Consider the following 24,370-nt stretch of genomic DNA (forward strand, 5'->3'; position numbering starts at 1 on the left):
AGGCTGGTAATGAAAGGCCAAAGGAACTGTGCGCATACGACTTAGAGATAAGAAAATGAAGGGAACATAGTAGTATTCAAATGCGATAAAAGACTCCCACAGTGAAGGAGAGCAAATGTTTTCCTGTTCAGCTTTAGGTTGGACATTACATATATCTATATATGAAAATCTGTACCAAGTATGCAGTAACAGTCTGCATGAAAATGTAGATTCTTCTTCCCCGAAGGTACTGACAACCTAATTTTTTTTGATGGAGGAAAGCCACATGTCATAACACAGAGCCTTGGGGAGCCTTAACAGAGTCAGGAGTATGCAACCAGACCTGAAGACAAAGTCTTTCTAGTAGGAACGGCAGTGGTTTGGAGTGCTTGGTATGTTTGAAAGGGAGAAATGAATCTTATATGCCTCTACATTCTTTTAATGTCTGATGTTTTATCGCATTATTATTATTATTATTATTATTATTATTATTATTATTATCATCATCATCATTAATTCTGTTGGGAGCCACCCAGAGTAGCTGGGGAAACCCAGCCAGATGGGCAGCGTAATAATAATAATAATAATAATAATAATAATAATAATAATTAATTTTATGGTTTCACTCAAAATTCCCTTCTGGTTTCCATCTGCCCACCCCACTGCATCTACTCTTCAGGAGCCCCACCCACCAACTCCCTGCCCCGAGAACACACTCCTCCTTTCCTACCCCGGGCACCAGAGGTTGACATGGTTGGGCACTTGCCTCAGGTCTTGGAAGGGCCTATTGCCAGCACTACTTAGCTCATTCTCTGGGTCCCACTTGACACTGCAATGCAGGAATTGCAGCTAAAGAATCCCTGACAGATAGCCATCCAACCTATGTTTTAAAAAGAACCTCCAAGGAAGTAGATTCTACACTCTCCAAGGCAGTCTGTTCCACTGCCAGCTGCCAGCTTTTGCTGTCAGAAAGTCCTTCTGATGTTTAGTTAGAATCTCATTTCCTGCAATTTGAATCCATTGGTTTGGGTCCCTCAGGAGCAGGAGAATAGAAGCTTGCTCCATCTTCTATGTGACAGCCCTTCATGTATATTTTAAGATGGCTATGAAATCACCTCTCAGACTTCTCTTTACCAGGTTATACATACCCAACTGTGAGGTGATTGACAGGTGAGAGGCCTTGTTCACCTCTCAGACTTGTCCTGCTGGACAAATCCAGTTCTCCACCCTTGATATAGTGGATATAATTTGGTTATGATGCTGTAAAGATATATGACCAAATGATGATCACTGAAGGCAACTAATGTCAGTTAAAGCAAGTGAGGGCAATGACAATATGTATATTTCTCAAGGACTGTAAAGTGTGTGTGTGTGTGTGTGTAGAAAATTCTGAAATGGATTCAAAACTAGATAAAACAATAGACTTTCGAAGAAAGCTTTTGTTCTCATCAGTATTCATTTCCCGAGAATTCAATTAGTGAGGTGGTTTCTTTCAACAAGTCTCATAAGCAGGTTTCGGGCTTGTGAAAAATGTGAAATCTATCTCACAGTTATCCATAAAATGGCTGTTCTGCCACCTTCATTTCAGGATCAGCTCTCAGTAAGCTGCTTCCATAGTATGTGAATATTAAATATTGCCTTGTGTATGCAACTTGGGTGCACTGTTTACTACAGAAGAGAAAAAATGTATTCAGTACACAGTATAAACCACCACAGTTGGCAATGAGAGTTTATGGGGACCTTTGGAAAATACGTTGGACTCTGGATTATAGCTATACAATTCCCCATCTTCTGAATTATTAAAAAGTGTGCAGATAATACTGGAGCACAGCTCTTTTATGGAAACCTTGCATTGGGATGTGACTAGAGGGTTACTGAGCAATACAGTGGGTTTCCGTACAGACTCTTGTCTAATATCACATTTGAAAATTGTATGCTTGACTTAAAAGGGAAATTTGTTCTGGCTGAGCTATATATGTACACTCCAGTTTTTTGTCAGGGAAGAAGAATGCTGCCCTACACATTTTAATAAGTAGATTAGAATGGATCCAAAGAGGTAAGTCAAGTCTGTTATGTAAATTTTTGTGCGAGATACCCGCTGTGCATAGCAAAATGCTTATGGAAATGCTTTGAAAAGAATTATTCTACATTTGGGTAGCTAAAAGAGAATCCTTTGGATTTGGATTTCCTCACAATGAGAAAGATATTAGATTTCTGTCTGGATTATCCATGCCAATTAAAAACTTTAATTATTGCTTCACTTTAGTGTTGTGCATGGGGGGGAGAGCACTAGAAGCTGGTCCTATTTTTAATATTGCTTTGGCTTTGAACAAAATGACAATTTGTTGTTTTGACAATTTGTGCAAATTCCATTTTAGATTTCCCTCCCCCCCCCCCCATGGTAAATCACACAAGTTGGGATTTTACTTGATATATTGACAAGAGCTGAATAGTAGCCAAGAGGCCACGTTTCCACATTATGGCTTGAAATTGAATAGGTTATCAATTATTTTAAATATTATGTTTTCTGGGAGGAAACCTAACAGCAGTAGAACAACAGTTACAAGAGCAGAATGTGGCACAAATGAAAAATTAAGTGAAGGGCTAAATAAATAAATATACAGTTTATAATTGTTGCTTTATGATCTCCATATTATATATATTTTGTCATGCACTGCTCTGGGTTTGAAGGGAGGAATATAAATTTAATAAATACATTTCATGAATAAATGAATGGATAATAAGAATATGGCAAAGCCACATGTGCAAGCTCTTTACATCTGGCTGTAATCCTTGCTTCCAGCTAGGAGGAAAGGACTGCATTCTTGGCCTTCTCCCTAGGGATCAGGGATTCCAAATGTGGTTATGGTGATATAGGCAGAAGGCCTTGTGAAATACATCCTGTGTTGCTTTACTTGCGGATGAATGCAAGTTTAGGGGGTGATCTCCACAGAACAATATGTCACTTTTCAAACCCTCAAATTTGTATGGAGATGGAAGCAAGGTTTGGATTGACAAACTCCGAAGGATTATCTGTGGAGGTTGCAAAGTAGAGTAAAATTATAATATTACTTTTATGAACCAAGCTAACAGGTGGGGGAGGGGGAAATCAGGATTTATATTAGTTATGAGGCACATACCCCCTATTTGCTTTATGTGTGGAAAAAGGCAGATTATTTATTGCTACGTCACTGTGCCAGCACTGTAAAATATAAGGTGAAAATAAATAATCTCTCTATTAGAATGCCTCCCACTCATACCTCTTTAAATTATGATATGGTATTTAAGATTTATACATTTTCTTATCAGCGAAGACTTTTAAATAAGAAGCAAAATGTTCACAATATTTTCTCTTTTAAATACCTTTAGTAATGTAAACTAAACAACACTCTTCTGTCTTTTCTAGTAATTATGGAAAAGTATAAGGTTCATATCTTTTTGAATACACATAGCATTTAAACTTTGAATCTACCTTAGGTGAAGCAAGAAATGAAGTTAAATATCTCTAATCAGTGCTATTTTCTAGGAAAAGAGGTACCAGAACTCACCATGAACACTTCCCTTGTTCTCATATAATGGCAATGGCCCACCTGACAGGTGCCGGAACTGAATTATGGCTGGGAAAAAATGCCCTGGTTCTAACACAGTGAAGTTGCTCAAGGCTCTCAAATGATGGCTAGAACTTTAAACACTTTTCAAAGACAACTAAGGAAACAGAGAAGCCTGCTTCTTCTCAGTATCTGTACTATAATCTACAAAGGGAATTGTTTTTATGTCTCTAGTGGTGATGAAGAAGCCTCTTTCAGTAATGACCCCAGCTGCCTTTCTGTTGCACAGCAGTTTGACATTTTGAAGAGCCTGCAGCTGCCACTGGTGGAAATGGCAGGTCAGATTATCCAAGGCAAGAAGGGGAAAGGGAGTAAGATGCGTAGGAAAGCAAGACTGGGAGTAGAAGTGCTGGAAGAGAACAGATGGGTGGAACAGGGGGGTGGGGAGAGTGCTGTTGTGTTCAGGCCCTGTGTTTGTGGGCTTCCCCAGGCATCTGGTTGGCCGCTCTGAGAACATAATGCAGGGTTAGATGGGTCATTGGCCTGATCCAGAAGGATCTTCTTAGTTTATCATGTGTTTGAGAAGCATATTGGGAAAGACCAGGTTGGTAAATACGGCAAGGATCTGTCAGGAGGAAAGGAACCTGAAAGTCACATAAAACTTTATATTACAGGCATGCAGCTAAACATTTAGTGAGTTATTTTGAATTTCTTAAAAGTTTAAATATACTGCATGGTGATAAGCTTAACATGAGCATATCATGTATAATAGCTAGCTTGTTTAAAGTGCTTTGGGTATCTGAAAATTGTGAATGTGGACAAGGTACATTTTGGGGTGATGCTCTTTGACCTCGGGTCTGCAATTCTGCTATGTTTTTGTGCCAATGAGACTAAGTTGTGTCCCTTGTATTGCTGCGTGAGAAAGCTGGATGAAGAAGAACATATTAAACTGGCACAGCTGCATTGGTGTTAGGCATGTCACAAGAGCACAAGCCTATATGTGTCTACTCAAAAGTAAGAGCCACTGAATTCAGTGTGGCTTACTGAGTATGTATAGGATTGGAGCCCAATGCTTCTGTACTTGTGCCTGTTAAAGAGGTTTGTAAATCTCTTCTACCGTTGGTAGGTAGAACTGGGTGACTGGGCTCAAAGATACTGACCCGTTTACATTATAATATTCAGCAGCTCCTGCCTTATTCTCCAAACCCACTCTTACTTATGGTGGTTGGGGAGGGCCACATATAGTGAAACTGTCTCTCCACAACTGCCTTGGAAATAAGAATTTTTTTAAAAGAAAAAAACCTAGACAATAACAACAGTTTAAGTTAAGCATCTTTTTCACTGAAAGAGGACTTCACCTTGTGACACCAAAATGGCTACTTTTCCAAATTTACCACAATGCAGCATCTCATTAACTGAGCACCCTGCTGAACAATCTCCTGCTGATATATAATGAGGATGTAGTGTGTGCTTCGGCTCAAAAGCTCCTTCAATGACCGAAAATTGTGTATTTCTAGATATGTATCATCTGCTTGGGGACATGTCTGCGAACATGTTTGAGAGATTGCGTGTTCCTGTTTCTATTTGGAACGATCTGTCCATAGCTCTCAAAAATGCAGTTCGTTGCTTCACACTTATGTAGCCCAATCCCATGCAATATTTACTGAGATGTAAGGCTTAAACTGTTCATAGCACTTAATTCCCGGCTAAATGCTAGTAGTAGAGCTGCCTTAATTTTTCTTTTTTGTTGCCAATGGTATTTCTTTGTTGCTGTTGAAATAACCTGAACAGAGGCAAGTAAAGAGATTCAGACTGCAATCCTATATCCACTTACCTGGGAGGAAGTATATGTCATTAAACTGAATGGGACTCACTTCTAAGTAACAGTGTATGACACTGGTTTCCATGCTTACAGCTCATGTTTAGTGTTTTCTTTAGTATGGGATATGTTTTCTACTAAGCTCAGCATGCCCTATCTGTAAAATCAGTAAAGACTGCTTACCTATAGCAGCGGGTTCTTATCTGCACACCTGGCTGACTCCATCATCAGCCTCAGCTGGCTGCAGGGGTCAACGAGATTTACCACTGGATTTTATTTGAATTGGCCAATCATGGCCATTTGGGTGGGCGGGGCTCTGGCGATGGACCCAGGCTTCACTCTGGTCCACTGCCACAGCATTTAAACCAGCTGCGCTGGGAGCAGACAGCAGTCAGCATGAGACTGCTGCCCAGAGGTAAGTGGGCAGCACGTATGTATCACCTTGTTGTGGTTGATGAGTCACCATATTCAGCCCCAGGGAGGAATTCCGCTGCCCCAAAATTGGGCCTGCCTTGGGGTTTTGTCTTCCTCATAGCAACTGTCACAACGTTTTGGTGGAAAGAGGCATTGGATTGGATCCTTAGCCAAGGGGGTGGGTCCCACACCCTTTCTCCACAATCAAAATTACAGGGTACCCCAGTAAAGGAGTCCAGGGGGAAGGTTGTGTCTGAAGGCCCAGATAGGGGCCAGTGAGCCATAGAACACCCCACATGGTGACCTGGTGGGTTTGCCCTATTTGATTTGCATCATTTGGTGGTGGTAGTAGGGAGAATCCTTTAGCCCAGGATCCATGTTTGCTTTCTGATTTTGGCCCCATTGTCATTTGGGTAGTATTGTGATATAGTATTTGGTAGTAGGTAGTAGACTTGTTGGGGGGCGGGGAAATAGCTGTCCACCTTAGGTGAAGTTGCTCTGCCATCAGACTTGCCATGGACATATTTAGCAGCATTTCCTTTTAATGATCTTGGCTTTAAAAAATGCAATGGAATTTAATATTAATGACTTTTTAAAAAATAGTCCATATCTATTAATATCTGGCCTTAATGCCAGGTTTATATATTGCTGGATTGTTGGGAATTTTTTGTGTGCCTGTTCTAAGTCAGTGATGAGCAAGCAGTTTATACAAAGCTTAATTTCACAACTCCTACTGAGGACAAACTTTTACAGTAATGTCTGCCCACCTGTCATTTCACAATACAAGCTGCCCATGCCTGCTTTTGCTCAAATGAGCAATGAATAATTCTTCTCGATAAACATTATAATTTTCCCTTCAATAGATTTGCAGTCCAACATAGCAATTGTTGTTTTAATCTTTCAAGCTGTTTTATTTCATGCACCTAATAGAAGCTCTGTCTCTTTCTGTTCTAAGCTCCCTTTGCATTTTCATTCCAAGCTACTTCTGATTGCCATATCTTGTATTGAAATATTTATTACCAAGCCATCAAGTATTAGCCGCTTAAAAATTATACTTTTTGAAGAGAAGAAACAGGCTCCTTGTTTAACTTTTTATACATTCATTATTGTTTGCATGCAACAGAAGTGAAAATAACTCTCATGTGAACCTGCTGATAAAGCAAGATGGCCTTTTCCTTGGATTGTAATCTTTGTACACTTATGAGTGGGTATATCTAATATTTCACCATAATTTGAGCAAGTACCCTTGTGGAGCTTCCTGGCTTAAACCTGAGTCACTGGCTATGGGGATGGGATTGCAAGGATATGGATAAACAAACACATAATGAATATATGAAGCTGCCATTTGTCCGAAAATTTTTATGTTAAAGGTCAGGACAGAATATTTTTTAAATGCAATAAATAAAATTTAGTCCAGTTCTGTTTGGAGTAGCAGTGGACCCCTAGGTCTGAAGCAGAAAGGGGACTTTTCCTAGCCCTGCAGCCAAAAGTTATTTTAACTGGAGATGCTTGGGACCTTCAGCAAAGCTGAATGCCTCTCCTCCAGTAGTAAACTTCATCCAAACATTATGGGTTGCATCTAACGAAGTCATCCTGTTAGTTCAAGAACTCCCACCATGGGCTCCCTCTCTCTCCCCTCTAGATTTGGGGGTGGGTGGAAGGCGCACAGGGAGAGGGAGTCCTGATGTGCAGGAGGAAGTCTTTGTGCTAATGGGACAACTGCACTGGATACAACTGTATTTTTTAATTTGGGGAGAGGGCATAAAAATCCCCTTCTGTTTCTGCTGAGACAATCTAGGGGAGTTGACAGCCTCCTAAGAAAAGGTCGTACTTCACTGGGACCATTGTCTGAGACATCTACCTCAACAGATGCGAAAAATTATGCTTTTTTGCCTATACTGAAGTCTTACAGGTAACTGTTAGTTGCATTTCTAGTATGGTGCCCCATTGCTACATTCATGGCAACACATTATACTCTGACTGATGTAAGGCCAACATATGAAATTGTATGGAAATGAAGTGTGTGTGCTTTTTTTAAAGATCCATAAGAACAGCATTACTAGAGCAGACCAATGTATCTCCTGGCCAGAGTCAACTTATTGAACCAGCCCCTGGGACACATTTTGTTCTCCAATTGGCATGAAGCCCTCATATAATAACTCCACTAGATTGCCTTCACTTAAAAGATTTGATGGTAAATTCATAAGTGCAGCTTCAGGGCATCATCACATTTTTCCAACTTAGAGTGTTGCAACAAGTGTCAGACATGTGTGGCTAAATTAGTGTTTATTTGCATTGCAACAACAGATCATAGTGAGAGCTGAACAAATGTGCCATTTAACTCACTACACTAAAGCAACTACTACACTTTATTGATATTAGTTTGTCAAATGGAACCAAATTAAGTCTTTCTGTTTTGCTTTGTTAGAATGAGATGTATTTAGGCCATCTTTATCAAAACAAAAAATTGTATTACAGATTATTGTTTAGAGCACAGTTTAGAAGTATGCAGGAATGTAATTTGGGATCTCTAAAAGATAATTTCTTTATATATTGGTGGTATGAATACAATAAATAATACTTAACACTTTATCTAAATGTTCTGCACATAAATGAGAATTTTCACAACAGGGCCATAGACGTTCAGTGTTTCATGCCTGCATCCCTAATTCAGTTTAGTTGGGATAAAAAATGCACAGTAGTGAAAGGATGTGATTTATAACACCTCCAAATAATGAACTATTCCATTTTAAAGGCAGAATGAAGTCACACATGTTAGGGGGCAAATATTTTAGTTTTATATCCCATTGAGGTCATATATGATCGCAAATGCGTAGAAAGGTTAAATACATGGTTATGAGTGAAGTAAAATGTCTAAGAGAACTGAGCTGATAACTCCTAGGCATCAAGTTGAATTCAGTCATTAATTCATTGAGTGGCTTTAGGCAAACCATTGTTTCTTAATCTTGACCATTGCCATGCAAGCCAGCTATCTCAGCACTTAATATTATGCAGAGTAGTCGCCTGAACAGTGTTTGAATGTGCAACACTGGGAGACACTTGCCCCAAGTGAAACTTGCAAATAGCTCTGCCTTCCGTGTTAATAAAACCACATCCTCTTCCTGTTCCAGGCTGGAGTCTGTGGGTATATTCCAGTCAGATGTGGTGAAATGCAATAAAGGCAGATGAGAGTCAAGACCATGGAGAGCTCCCTAAACTACAGGCTTACTGGAAGTGTTTGGTGTTGACTGATGCTTTATACCAGGGATAGAGCACCTGTGGATCTCCAGGTGTCTTGGATTACAATTCCCACAAGCCCCAGCCATCTTTTGCCAAGGGTGATGGAGTCATGGTCCAAAAATGTATGGAGGACCAAAGGTTCCCACCCCTCCTTTATATAATCTGGCAAAGGAGTCTTGACTTCCTGGAATGGAGCCTCCTTGGAGGATAAGGCATCTGTGTCCTCTTATGCAGACATGCACTCCAGCCGTTTTGGAAAAGCCTTTGCTCTTACTTGACTTAGGAGCATGGATGTGTGTGTGTGTGTGTGTGTGTGTGTGTGTGTTTCCCGGGGTTGCCAGCAGCTTTAGAGAAAAGTCATTTGGAAACTAGAAGGAAGAGCAAATGTGCCTCATCCAGAAACAGAGATAGAGGCCTCACTGTTACATTGGGCTTCACTTTCATGGAAGCTTCTACTGGGGTCACTGCTTTGGAAGCTGCCTCCTGAGAAGTTTAAGATTTAGCAATTCTGACTCTGATTTTCCCCTCCCCCATATTTCCTACTCTCTGTTTGAAACATAGGAATATGTAATATTACAAATGAAAAACTCAAAAACTGTTACATAGGCACCTGAATGCATTGAAATGTGCAACAGATTCCCTCCAGGTGAAATGTTAAATCAGGTGATGTGACACATTTTTCAAAGTTGTTTCTATCTACATATCAGAAAAAGAAATCCTCAGATGTGCAATGTCATTATTTATTTGTCTGCTCTTCTTTGTTAAGATAGTAGTGTAGAATCAGCAGATAAAAACACGGTATAGGGTGTTGATTCTTTGGTATAAATCCTATATTCACAAGGGTCATCTCTACTACCGTAAGAAAGAACATTGCAATAGGGATACAGGGAATATGTAAAGCACCCTTGACATTTTTTTAAAAAGAACTTACTAAAACTCTTTGCTTCCTTCAAAATTCCTTGGGATTTCTTCTGTGTAGGAACTTTCAAGTTGACCATAAAATGTTGCTGTAGGTAAATTTGGTGGCAACCCTGGTCCCAGACCCTACCAGCTGTGCTTATTGAGTGGACACTTTCATCCCCTGCCCCCAACTAACAGCAGGATAGCAGATAACACCCACTGTCAATTTTCGGTAACATCTTCCATCCATGCTGTCTATGGTTACAAATTTGCCTTGAACATTTCACATCAGTAAATCAGCAACAACTTTATATTGCAGAGGTCCATGGATGCATGTGATGAATTAGGTGTCCTGTGGCTTGTAATCTTAACATCAAATTAAAATAGTAAGTAAAATCTGTAAAATAAGATATTGCATGAACATTATTGGCCCTTGAGGCATAATATTAATAAATTAAATCAAATGGCAGCAGACATATACAAAGCAACTAACCTAAACAGAATCCAGAATTCTGCAGATCTGGATGAGTTGTCAGATGCTGTAGCCCATGCAGTAGCTTGAACAGAGACCTCCTGTTTTGCCAGGGCACACAGATGTTGTTATGCTGCACTAATACAGGTCTCCTTGGAAGCATGATACGGATTTCTAACACCAGAAACCTCATAGGTATAGTTGCATATGATAACATCTAGTTGAGCCTTGCAGAAGCAGATTGCCTATGCACATGAGAACTTGGCCTACAGGGGAATGTGCTGGAGGGATAGTTCTTGGGCAGAACTAGAGCTCTGTAAGGTATGTTTTAGACGTATCCGCAGCCACCAAGGAACCACTATGCATCCTATGCAATTGGCAGCTGTGTCTGAATGACCCAACCTTGTGAGCAGGGACAATTACTTAGATTCATGACAGAAGGCCAAATTTCAAATTGCATTAGGTTGGTGTAACAGCAAGGACTCCTCTTCAACATGCATGTGCCTATTGTAAATACAGCTAGTGTTTGTAGGGTTCTCTGGGCAGGCCCATTCCCTTGACCATGACTTCACCCCAAAGGACCTTCCACACTATCCTTTGTTTCTGAGATCAGCCTCACTGTCATTTTGCATATCCATCAAAGTACATTGACCCCAGTTATTGCATTTTGCCTGCTAGTAACACATAATCTTGTTCCCCTCCTCTTTCCTCTTGCCAATTAGGTTCCACTTATTCATTTGGTGTCTCTCACCATTCCTTCTGCCCCAGGCAAAAACATACTACCAATCCAATTTACATGCTGTTTGCTTCGTCAATTCTTCTTCCTTCAGCAGAAGACTGCATAGTAATAAATATCTATATATTTTTTGCAATAAAACTGTACGTTTTGTTGATGTTAAGCTTTTGACTTTTATCCAAGTACTGATTTTCCAACATACTATTATAAAATGTAACCTCTCCGTTGCACATTGTCTCTGAACTAAATATTTCATTACATATGTTTGTTAAGTTCATATGCATGCTTAGATGCAAGTGTGACTGAGGCCATGGGTCCTTATATTTCCTCATTCTCATTATACATTGGACATAGCCATGCATCTCTCTCTCTCTCTCTCTCTCTCTCTCTCTCTCTCTCTCTCTCTCACACACACACACACACACACACACACACACACACAGAGAGAGAGAGAGAGCGCCACAGCTTGTAACACACACCTCACAGCAGACCCACTGCCCCCTCTCTTCCCCATTTTTGGGTTCCGCCTTAAAAGAATAAGTTCTGCATAACACCAGTTCTCTGGCTCTGTCTTCATTAACTTTGCCCGTGCTACACATATTCTACTCGTTGTCATTATGGCTTAGTTTCAGCTGAGACAAGGATTTATATTGAGTGTATGCTTTGCATGCTCATGCAAGTAATCTTTCGGGAGTCTTTATAGCACATTAGAGAGATGTTGCTGCTGTTGCTGTTCTTGTAATTTTCTGTACTACTATAATAAATTTCCTTGAGAAATAAATGAAGTGAACATGAAAAGGAGCTGATTATAAAGTTTACAGAGTCCTGGACTGAAAAATAGGGAATCAGGCAGAAGACCTATAGGTAGCACAAGCTGATATCAAAAAACTTCAAAATTCATGCTAATTTGAAGGCTAGTTCCCGGTGAAATATATATAATGTTTTTTTTATATTTTATGGGAAAAACACCACCTCAGATTTTCTGGCCACTCATCTGTCTGTCTGTGAACCTCCTGTAGCCTCCTCTGAAACCCCTGGTCTGACTCTTATCTTGGCTAAGTAAACTTTTTTGGAACAGGGGCTATAGCTTAACTCAATCCAAAGTGTTGATCAATTGAAAATGTCAGTGTGAATTTAATCAAATCAATAGCAGCTATTTTTACATGCCAAGGTCCCAATCCGGTTGCAGTTTTGGGCAACTATTAATGTGTAACAAATGGTGGACCTTGAAGGTGCTGATTTGCACCTTCCTTGAACTTTATTTACTGCTGGGGGTTTCAGGACAGATTAGAGTATAAAAACAAATCTGAAACAGTACAACAGCAGCCTCTCAGTAACCTAAAAATATATCAAAATCTAACTGGATGTTACTGCACTGACAAATATTTAGATTCAAGACAAATGAGGTTTCACCTGGTGTTGCATAGGCATGGGAACAGAACCAGAGTTATCAGGAGTTGTTGCTTACCATAACTTGAACCTCTACCAGCAGCTCATGTTGCATATTGATTTGCCTTTAGGCTAATGCTGTATGCAATACCCCCAACTTAATTGAACTTTGAGTAGCTAAAACTGCATTTGTTTACATTTGTCCCTTGCCATGGAATCCCCACTTTCCCTTCTGTCTCTGCTGTCTCCCACATTATCAAAATTTAGTATGTGATGCAGTCAAAGTCAAACACCTTAAAGTGCCATATTTCCATGGGAGATATAGGCATACATGCAACTTTAGAGTTGGAGTAGTCTTCCATTATGTTTGATAAATGTATAATGAGTAGAAAGAAGGGACTTGCATTCTGAGGGATGGCAGTGTTCTGATATGAGAGGCAATTCAATGAAATCATTTGTTAGATCTTGTGGAACCTTCAGCAGTTGCACTAGGAACAAGGATGTAGTATTAAGATAATCTCAAGAGATTTCCAAATGACATCTAGTCAAAACAATGTAATGCCCCTACATTCAAAGCAAGCTACCAGGAAGAGCGCCAGAGGCTGGCAAGTTTACCTTTGCATATGTGCCAAAGCTACAAAACTACTGAAGGACCCACCAGTCCCCAAACTATTCTCGTACTTCACTAAGTACTTGAGACAGACAGAGGTAGCATGGGACAATTAATACTCTGCAGGAACCCACTTCCAGGTGGGGGAGGATGGAGGGACAGGATATTGATGCTAACTTGCCTAAAGGTTGCCCAAATCATGTAACCTTTAGTACACCATTGTAGATTTAGGATGCACCCTAACTTTAGAAGATGAAGGTGATTTTGCATGCTTGCTGGAAGATGAGGGGAAATGCACAGGGTGGAACTGGCAAACAGCCAATAAATAAGGCACAAATGGAAATACATTTGCATAAAGCACACAACATCAAGTAATGAACACATCAAATCAAAGCTTGTTCTTGATAATCCACTAATGGAGAGCTAGGCAAGATGCGTTTAATGAAATGTTTGCTCTGAATAGCTCACTCTGCTCCAGAGACTTCCACTGCAAGACTATAGAAGTTGATGAATTCTAATTGGATAATTGCATTTCACCTACCTGAAAATCCATTCTTGTTTCTACTTCTCAATTAAGCTCCTGTTTTTTTGCACCCACCCTGCACTGCAAATGCACCTTCAAGCACCAGGAAGGCTGCACTATATTGGCCCAGTGGCACAGATAATATTTCCCATGCTCAACAATGGGTGTGCCCCTTTGGCTCATATACTAGTCCCCTTCCCTCTTCTCTCCTACTTAAAAGTCCTTCCCCCTTTCCCTTTCCAGTATATACTGGCGTTAGCATTATTTCTACACTGAGGTTAACACTTAACCATAGTTTTAACGATGGTTTACAAACCTGCTTTAAAGCTCCAGTTTAAAGCTAACCATGGTTTGCATTATATTTGAAGAATACTATGTTTGTGACTTTGAAACATGTTACATCTGCATGGCTTGGTGAACCACTTGGTAAGCAGACCTTTACTTAGGAGCTTCTCTGTGTGGGCAACCTTGGGACACAATTTCATATGGTCCTTGGCCTAATTTCATGTGAATGACAAGGAGGAATCTGGAGAAAAGTGAAAGCTCTGTCCCTGCCAATATTAGGCTTGGGCTCCTCCCAGGCTTTGGTCACATCCATATACATTGAAAGCACAATTTTACCACTTTTAACAGTCATGGCTTCCCCCAAAGGATCCTGGGAACTGTAGTTCATTGAGGGTGCTGGGAATTGTGGCTCTGTGAGGTGTCCCCATCCTAATGCCTCTCAGCACCCTTAACAAATTACCATGACTTATGCCACATTTAATATGGTGTGTGACCTTTGTCAATGCCTTCCAATGGCTCCCATTCTGTTCAGTGTTTGCATGTGACAACCCCCCCGCCAAAGTAGATTACCCCCTCTCCCAAGTGACTGCAAACCCTCAACAGGGGGGAAACCACACATTTCCCACTCCTGCTCTATTGGAAAAATGAACAAGTAGTACTGTATTATTGGAGCGATCCAGAAAAAGATTTGCTACATAGATTTGTCTCCTACAGTTCAAACGAACTTTGTCACATTTCTTAGTATTGGGTTTTGAATGGTTAGATAATAGATAGTAAACCAGAACATCCACAGTTAGGGCTTTGTAGAGCATGGAGAGGGAAACTGTGCCCTTCCAGATGTTGGTGGACTACAATTCCCATCATTCCAGACCACTGGCCATGCTGGCTGGGGCTGTTGGCAGTGGAAGACCAGCAACACCTGGAGGTTCCCTAAGCCTGTTACAGAAAGTCACAGCTCAATATATTAATTAAAATTTCTAGGGTCTAGGAAAGGGCAATGCAACGAAATAAACGTACATGCACAATTCTTCTCACCTTTCTGTTTTCAATATGCCTTTAGAACCCAGACACTGGTGATACAGCTCATCATACTTTAGTTGATTGTAGCTGACAAGGTGCGTATATGTGCTATCTTAGTTAAAGGTTTCTCCAGGCATTAGCAGAAGGAAAGGGAGAGGGCACTACACATACGCAGAATGTTGAAACGAAAGAAATTGCATAGCCAATTTGCTACCCTTTGAGTGCTTTCATTAAACTTCAGGCTGAAGGAGTTTTGAGACCTTGCAGAAAGGTTTCTCTTCTTTTTTTTAAAAAAAAGTGCTGAGGGACTGCACACATTGGCACAGAGAAGCGCAGGCAGCAAAGGGTGGGGGGAAGGGGGGGAGGAGGAGGAGGGCAGATGTAGGGCAGTTACTTACATTGACAACCCTGGTTGTGCCAGTTATATCCCCGCAGACACTTATCACACTTAGGCCCTGTTGCTCCCTGCTTACACTCACAAATTCCTCTTTCATTACAGCGATCATGGACTGAGCCAAAACGGCTACAGTTACATTCTGCAGAAACAAGACAACACATATGAACTTGGTACAGGGGTACAAGATTAAAAGTCATTCATTACTGATAGGGGTAACAGTGGCCAAGTTTAACCACAAAGGAAGATGGTTTGATAACGGCAGACTGCTGGAAAGTCCACTTGCTCATTGGTTTAGAACGGGGTTTCCCAAACTTGGGTCTTCAGCTGTTTTTTGGACTACAATTCCCATCATCCCTGACCGCTGATCCTGTTAGAGATGATGGGAGTTGTAGTCCAAAAATAGCTGGCGATCCAAGTTTGGGAAGCACTGAGAGTATCAGTGTTCAACTAATGCAAAGGGATCCATAACTGAGTCATACCCCCAATCTGAGGTGGATCCCAGCAATGACTCCATTACAACACACCACAAAATTCTTTTGTTTGTTTGTTTACTTTAAAAAAAGAAAATGACAAAGGAGAAGTGAGAAAGATATGATAAAAAGATTGAAAGTGGGTCCGGTGTTGCAGTTTTTGATTAAAGGTGGGTCCCTGCTTGAACTACTGAAGACTACTGCTATACATTTAGGGTGGTATTCAGTTAAGCAGTTCTACTAGTGTAATTGTCTTCTGCTGTGCAATGAAACTTTGCTCCCTCCATTTATCCTGAGGCTTTCTGAGGTCTTCCCCAGCCCTCCAGAAGGGTCTCAGCACGTCCTTTGCATGCAGAGGGTCCTAAATTCAATCCCTGGCATCTCTAGGTAGAACTAGGAGAGACCTTCTGCCTTGAAATGGCAGAGAGCCACTACCAGGCAGTAAGCAAGTTGGACTAGGGTAACTGTCTGGCTTCCTAGATTCCAAAAGTACTTGAATTAGCAGAACTGTTTAGTTGGGATACCACCCTTAATGGTACATTTCCATGGTGGTATGAGCAGAAAATTAGCAGAAATAAAGCGAAGAATGAAGTCCTCAGAAGTAACTAACGGTGATAGCGCTTACAACTTGTTCTTCACGTTTTTATATCATTTTAATGAACGTTAAGACAGCTTGCTATTTCAGGAAACATCAATAGACCATCAAGTTAAAGCTTGCTTTAAATTATTAAAATAGGTAAGACTCCACACTTGATGCTGAATATTTTCTAAATGGCAACATAAATGCACTTTACTAATTTCCAAGGCAGTCTTCCTTTATGTTTATGGGCATCAGCTTAATTTATTCATGGCATTTTAGTGATTGGAGTTTACAGGCTGTATTTTTTTTCTCCTGCAATGTTAGTACACCTTTTAAGTTATGCCACAATATCCTACTTGAGAGAACTCAATGGGCAGCAGATGAATGAGAGTGTCCCAGAGCCTTGGCCAATAATAACTTAAACCCAAGCCTGTCATTTTTGTTACCACATTGAATGTAAAAACATACAGATGTGAAATGCACAAACATTGACCGTATGAATTTTTGTGATAACGTTTGTCTTATAATAACCACTGGATCAGTTTTATTGAACCTATTTTGTTTTCATATTTTATTCCTAGGAAATGTATGTTCTTATCTTGCACCCCTATTGGTTCTAAATCTCTGGAGTGCTTTGTTGCAGGAAGGGTGGGGGTGCTGCTGTAATGATGGCAGGCCAGATTACCACTGACACTCCCCCAAGTAGGCTGCTGGCAAGTCTATACATGCAGTGCAGTCACACTCTGTTCATGTTTTTTTTCTTTCCTGGTTGGCAACTGGGGAGTCAGCTTTGGCCCGGGGCTGCAGTGTCTACATGCTGGGGGTGTTTAAGCAGAGGCTGGTTGCTGCCTCTGATTAGATGACCAGCTAGGTATCTTCCAATTGTATGATTCTATTGCAAATCATTATTTTTCATATATAAAAAAATCAGGTTGTCAATGTCTGGAATGCTATGTGATTTGCATCTTCCCTATATATCCTTGCCTTGTTTATCTTGTTGTTTGCACTTCTGGTAGTTCCTTGAGGATCTGATTTTGATTGCAGATACACTTGTGTAGATAGAATTGAGACTTCAAGTTAATAATAACTTTCCCAACACCCCTGATACCTGCTATCAAATGCAAAGAGTGCGAGTATTTCTTTTTGAATTTAGAGACCATGCTGGGTGAACGGCTCTATTTTTTCTTTTAATCATTCCATTTAGATTTGTTCCCTGGGATTTCATTATGAATCCTTGAGATCAGAAATGACAAAACAGGAGGGGGAAACTGAGAATATTTTAACATTGCAAATAGAAATGGGGGGTGGGGGAGGAGAAGCTTAAGGGGAAAATGTTTTGAGTAGCAAATATTGCATCTATTGCTCAGGATTTCAATCCTTACAAATTAGAAATGGCATTTCCAAAGGAACATAGGCTAGTGCTATTGGTGGTGGTTTGGAAAAATGTGCCAATTGAAATAATGATAATCCTGTCAGTTAGTTATCTGCAATACATTAACAAAGTTACTGAGAATTTTGCCCTTGGCAAAGGCATCTAACCATGTGGTATGTCACAGGAGAAAAAAGGGACAATTCTAAATGAAATTGATATTCAGAACGTACTTTTAAATGGCTTCAGAACCAAGGTTGTCAGAGGTGGATAAATGTATTTAAAGTCAGATGTTTACATGGAAATAAGAGCTGATTGGCCTTTACCTCGTTTAACAAACGGAGGGAGAAATTCTGTCATTGCCAAAGTCAACAAAAGTTTGGTATTGACTTCAATGGTGCTGGTATTTCACCTTGGGTTCAGCTACATTGGCAAAGAAAGAGCATTTTATGTGTGTTGTATTCTAACACTATGACACCAGATGGCGATGTGGAGTTCCGTTTTTTGCCAACCCGATTTCTCACACAAAGTTTACAACGCATTTAACTGAAACGCTTCTTTGACATGTCTAGATCCAGCCCCAGGCAGATTTCACTCGTGGAAAGTGAGTTATGTGCCAAGGAAGTATTAAGGACTGGACATGCTGCCCACATATGCAGCATGGCTGATCATTCCTGAACTGTCAAACGAGGCATCTTAGTGTGACACAAGATACCTTTCTGTGCAGCACAAGAAATCAATCACACAACTAATTGCTCCTATGCACTTTCAAATGCTGCTTGCACATTTTGCTGTTCTGGCTTTGCAGAGAAACGCAAACCAAATTATCTGTGCTGAGGCTGCCCACTGCATCTCCATATCAATTACTGTTCTAGGGTTGCCCCTTTGCAGCCAGGAGGTACCCCCAGATCATTAACCTACACACCTCTGCAGCAAGTCATGTGATATGACAACAGGAAAGTGTGAACACAATTGTGTGTGAGGGGGGAAACAATGCTGTGGCTATAAATCTGTTGCAACCTGTTTCATACTAATGCTTTCCCCATGAATGCAAACATGCACATAGATAGGATCAGGATCATGAATCTTCTGTACACGACTGTAAGTGTAGAAGCCAATGAGAAACAGTTAAATACAATCGCTCGACAGGCCTAATCAGAATGCAAAAACCCAGGTACCACTGGAACCTAAAAAAAATTGCTTCTGATGCTTAGGTTGCTGAAGACAGTAAGGAGAAAGTTTCTCCATCATCGAATGGTGCTGATTTTTGTGGGAGCTGGGCCAACATCTCCCTATGTTCAAGAAACGGGCCCTAAGCTATGATTTCCAGATAGAGTCCTGGCATTTCTCAGTGAACCACTGTCTGGAAGACCAGGGTCCTGCCACTGGTGCACTCTAGTTTCTATCTCTCCTTCCTTCCAAGCTTGCTTTTTCAAAGTCCAGCCAGTTCTTTAGCTTTACAAATAGTTCAGTTCCCTGCTGGCCTTGATCCGAAACTCTTACATAGGTAATTGGTGGTCCTCCTGCTTCAGAGAGCTGCTCTAAATGAGCCCCCTCAGACTCCACTAGCTGGGGTACTTGGTGCCCTTTTCTCCTGCCCGTTTCCAGTTCAAAAGGAGGAAGCTATGAGGTAATTTCCTCACAGATCTCTGAAGCTAGGCACATACCTCTGATATCAGAAAGATAATTCCTTGTCTCTATCAAGCGCTAATTAGCAGATGATGCTCTGTTTAAAAGACCTGTGCTTGTCGGATGTGTTAATTGTATTGAGCAGGGCAGTATGAGCGGCTGTCTTGTTACTTGTCATACACACGTAGTTAGTATTAGTGCAGCATAATTAAGTTCAAAGGAATCAATCTTTTCGTTTCACTTAGCACCAAATGACTTTAAAAGGGATGTGAGCATTATATTGTATGTCCATGCGTGTTTCTGGATGCTGTGTTCTTTTATGAAATAAGGTATTTGAAACATTGTGCACGAGAGCAAAATAAGTTGTGATTGGCACCTCACCCTACCGTGATTATTTAAAAAATTTAGATTAATGTGGATCTGTTGTATTTTTATTGCACAAAATATACTTTAAATTGCTAAAATAAAAAAAATCTCTCTGTATAAATGATAGAAGGCATTGTGGTGGATAAAGGAAATTCTAATCCAAGCACAAAAGTTTGTTTGTTTAAGTAATACAATACAGGGGTCTCGGATGTGCAATTAAAAAACAACACAGAACCTCATCAGCAGATCATGGTTTTAAGACAATTTGGTAGCTAATGACCATAGAGTGAGGCTATATTTATGATAAATGTTGATCTGGGAAATTGACAATGATGCTCCCTAAACAATGTCTGAAGGAAATAGTTGTTGCTGTAGTGTAACATATTTTTTTTGGAGACTATGCAGTATATTGTACTTGACTAATGATGTTCTATTTGAAGAAAGGAATTGGCAAACAAGTACCATCTATAGTTTATGTGCACAAAATCGTGCATTGGCAAGGAGCTGGAGTTGATAGCTGATTAGGAAAACACATTTAACTTCATGACCTTATGGCAGTCTTGCAGAATTTGTGACCCAACAATGCATGACAGCCTACTATGGACAAAAATGTGGGATAATAAAGTAAAAAACAGTATCAACAGCAACAATTTTAATAATGCTGTGCTGCAAAATATATATATATAAATAAATAAATAGGGCTATCAATCCCCTGGCAGCCTACAATACAGAACTGGTAGGCTGAATTTGGTTTGGTCAGTCCAATTTATGAACTGTATTCTGGTCTAAAGGGCTGGTTTAGGATTGATTTCCTACATGGACAACTCTCCTGTGCAGGAAATTGCATGAATTCTATGTGTACATTATTACAGATCCTAAATACAGATTTTTCTTTTTCATGTTCTATGCACAGTTGGTACCCTGCTGAGTTGTGGTAAAAAAGCTAGGAGTGTGTTAACTGCAGGTGAGTTTCCTGCATGTGGATGGTGTGTGTTGAAAGTTCATCACACCTGAAGTGGCTCTATTTTGTGAAATTCTCTACATTTGTATTTGGGCAAAGCTCAGTTTTCAGTAATCTTGATCTATGATTGAGGTTTTGTCTAAAGCATTGCAACCAATGGAATCTAGTGTGCATTGGGCTGTGTGAACAAACTTGTTCCAGGGGATCTACTCTACAATGGAAAATAGCTGCCAATTTCCACCTTTTTTGTGGTTTACAGGAGCGCATATTGTGGCATATTTTAAAATCATTCTTTTCATTATTTTGTGCAGCTGGTCTTTACGCCTGATATTTTCCTGTGGTCAATCTTATCTTGCTTTTGAACATTCCTGTGTATGTTTACACAAATCAATAAGGAACAGAAACAAGGAGTACCAACATTGCTCTTGTTTTCAGATTCTGTAGGTTTGAGCAGCTTTCTCAATCATACAATGGAATGTACTGGAATTAAATCAGTTCTGTGACTGCTCTGTTACAAGGTCTTCAACCAGTCCAAACTGAAGACACACTTTAAGAACATGGGATCCACTTTCACATTTTCACTTCTGATTTATATTTAATAGTGCTAGTATCTCACCACATATCAAACCCTGGGGTATCAGCATACTATTCTTTTTTTTTCAATAAAAGTGAACCAATATTTCCTATATTGTTGGTCAAACTTTTGAACCCTTTTAATAGTTGTATCCTGTCTTTGATTTCCGGGTTATTTTTTAATTCAGGGGCAGGGGCTGTGGTCAATATTGAGCAAGAGGACAAGCCAGCACAGTCATTCATGCTTGTGTTTTGTTACCAAAAAAGTATTTCTATCACTTCCAATAAAATGAGTCACCTCCTTTATTTCTCTAACCCTTGTTGCTGCCTTTTCCTTTCCCTACCTTCTGGCACATTTTGTCCTCCATCACCTGCATTGCTTCTGTTTTCCTCTCCTCTCTTCTTCCATCTCCTCTTTGACTCCTCCTTGCACTTTCTCAGTACTTTATCTGTTGTCACCACCTTTCACAATCTGTCTATTTCCTCTTTCTCTCTGCACATGCCATCTTCTACATTCTCTTCACCTTCTCAAACTTTCTTCCTTTTACTTCATTTTACCTGCTCACTATTACATTTCTCCTTCCCTCTCGTTTTTGGCTTTTTCTTTCCTCACTTTCTTCCAGCTTGTGTCACCTTCTCGGCCACCTTTAATTCATCTCTCTGTGCCCTTTGTCCCCTTCCTAATGTCAACTTGCCTGAAATAAAAATGAGCAGGATTTCTCAGGGAGGTTCAGCACCCTCATAACCTAATACAGATATCAGGTTTCTTTGTTGCCCCTGTGTTGGATGATGATTTGAAGGAACTCCCCAGATTCTCCCTCACTGAATCAACGTAAGAGTTGTCATTTCAAAACAACAACCATTTCCCCCCTCTTAATTTGCAAAGTCTTGCCATCTTATAATTCTTTTTAAAAAACCAACTAAATAAAGCTAATTTGCATTCCAAATCAACCCTGATATACTAAAGTTGCATGCTTATTTGAGAATAAGTCCCGTTAAAATAAATGGGCCTTACTTCTGAGTAGACATGCATTAGATCTGCATATTAATTTAAGATTAATGAATTAATCTGGAGAGCTGATTCTCCGCTCCCTTTCCTTCTTTTCTTTTTTTGTCAGCTTCTGTAGATGAATTTCTCTCTCTCTCTCTCTCTCTACCACCTTCCTATCTGTCCTCTCCTTGTATCAATGTGCCTGAAATCAAATGTACACAGAATAAATCAAAATGCTTCAGTAACCTCACAACCTAATCTACACAGCAATTGTTTGCTGCTGTCCTCAACCATTGAATAGGGAGTAAGTCCCATTTAACTAAATTGACCTTACTTCTAAGTATTATTGGCAGGCAGGGGGCAGGTGCATAAGAGGCCCGAGTGTGCAAGATGCCTGGCTGCCTAGTCAGTGTATAAAGCAAGCATTGCAGTGAATCCCTAGCCATGTCTACTCAGAAGGAAGCCCTGCTGAATTCAATGGGGCATATTCCCAGGTCGGCATTGCAATCTTACTCCTGAATGAACAAATGATTTGACTGAAACTCTTCAATAATCCTGTGAGACCTGCTCTCCAGTAAACACATAGAAATCCAAATCAGGCTGTAAAGTCACAATCCTATATGGGCACATTTTCCTGACAGTAAAGCCCCACAACTGTATACTGGGGAGTGTCCTCAGATAATTGGACTGCAAGTGACAGCAGTACAACACCTATGCAGCAACTTTAAACTGAGAGTAAAAAGGAAAAGGGAAAGTCCTACCATAGCTGAACCCAAGTAACTTTTACTCCCCAAGTAACCCTCCTCTGGGAATCCAGCTGCAGCAAGAGAAATCTATCCATGCTCGTAATCAAAGGTGATGGGGAACTATAAAAATCTCAAGGGGACTGGACCCAGAATAGAGGGCACCCCCAAAATTGAATATCTTAGGCATGGTTGCCCATTAAGCTCTAGTGGGATCTCCTGCTGTTCCTGTCCAACCCTTCTACTCCAAGTCAAGTGTGCAGTGGAGTAGCAGTCCTTACTAGTGAGCAAACCCTCACATTGCAAGGCTTGCTCTCTAGAATTGGGGATGCCTGGATTCATTCCTGCCCTGAGCGAGTGCCCCACCAGTGCCATCAACAGAAACAATACCAGCCCCTCTTATCTATGGTGAGGTATCCCATGGCTTCTGGGCATCGTGCCACAATCCATTCTGGGGCCATGGAAAATGGGATGGATAGCCAGGCAGCATGTTCCCAGTAGGGAGTGAGGAGGAAATGGCAGTAAGGCTGGGAGGGGCAGTATGGGGAGGAAACTCTCTTACATAAGGGGGGGGGAGCTGCAGTCTCCAGGCTTGGTTGAGGAGTCTTGCTTTCGTATGACCCACTTAGCATGGTCTTATGCCCACCTATGGGTCCTGAAGACCTGCACTCTATTATATGTACTGGGCTACATACGGGTGGGTGCTGTGATCTGCGAATCCTGTAATTTTTGATCCAGTTATATAGATTCTCCAATGGAATCTCATGCTGGTGTTTCAATGGCTGTAATGGCGGGTTTTGGATCCATTGTTGGGAACTGGTGATTTTTTAGGGGTCTAGACCTAGAGCAATTGGCAATATCAAGGGTTGTTTTTTTTTGAAGGGGGGAAATGTCTAAAATACTGAGGCATGGCCATCACAACGCTGTGTAGTCCTTATTCAAACTAGACGCTTAAGGCTTAGAACAAATGCATGTAAGGTGTGCAGATTCTCCATTGAAAAAGCTCACTCTGGCTCAGCTGGTACAACGAAGAGAAACGTTGGAAATGTCTCGCTTTTGTACTAAAGAGGTCTGAACAGCTGAAAAAAGGCAGAGAACGAAACGCCAGAATTAGAATGAAACTGACCTATGCATACATTTTCATCGTCCAGTTTTGCTGCAGCATTTCTGTAGTAGCCCAGCCTGCACAACTCACAGTGCTGCCCTCTAGTGTTGTGTTTACAGCTCACACAAATGAATGCACTGAGCAGATCGATGTAACTGCACCGGTTGGAGTGGCCGAAGCATTCACAGTCTTGCAAGGAAGAACAAAAATGTACACAAAGGGTATTCTGCAGCAGTTATAGCAATTCACAT

The 24,370-nt window shown here is 40.6% G+C and overlaps 1 protein-coding gene across 12 annotated transcripts in view; it reads right to left on the bottom strand.

Annotated features, from left to right (window-relative positions):
• Positions 1-24,370, bottom strand: part of NTNG1 (netrin G1) — a 207,033-nt gene that overhangs the window by 8,913 nt on the left and 173,750 nt on the right. For 3 of the 12 annotated variants that reach the window (XM_083620469.1, XM_083620475.1, XM_083620473.1), the window contains 2 exons: positions 24,141-24,308; positions 15,334-15,471 (listed from right to left, as the gene is read on the bottom strand). The exons of 3 other annotated variants lie outside the window; for them this stretch is intronic. In XM_083620469.1, the coding sequence (XP_083476595.1) occupies positions 15,334-15,471; positions 24,141-24,308 (306 nt within the window). The remainder of the gene's footprint in view (positions 1-15,333; positions 15,472-24,140; positions 24,309-24,370) is intronic. 6 more of the 12 variants (XM_083620477.1, XM_083620480.1, XM_083620478.1 and 3 more) reach the window with 3 other exon arrangements.

This window comes from Podarcis filfolensis (assembly GCF_964270895.1).
Source record: "Podarcis filfolensis genome assembly, chromosome: 6".
Lineage (NCBI taxonomy): Eukaryota > Metazoa > Chordata > Lepidosauria > Squamata > Lacertidae > Podarcis > Podarcis filfolensis.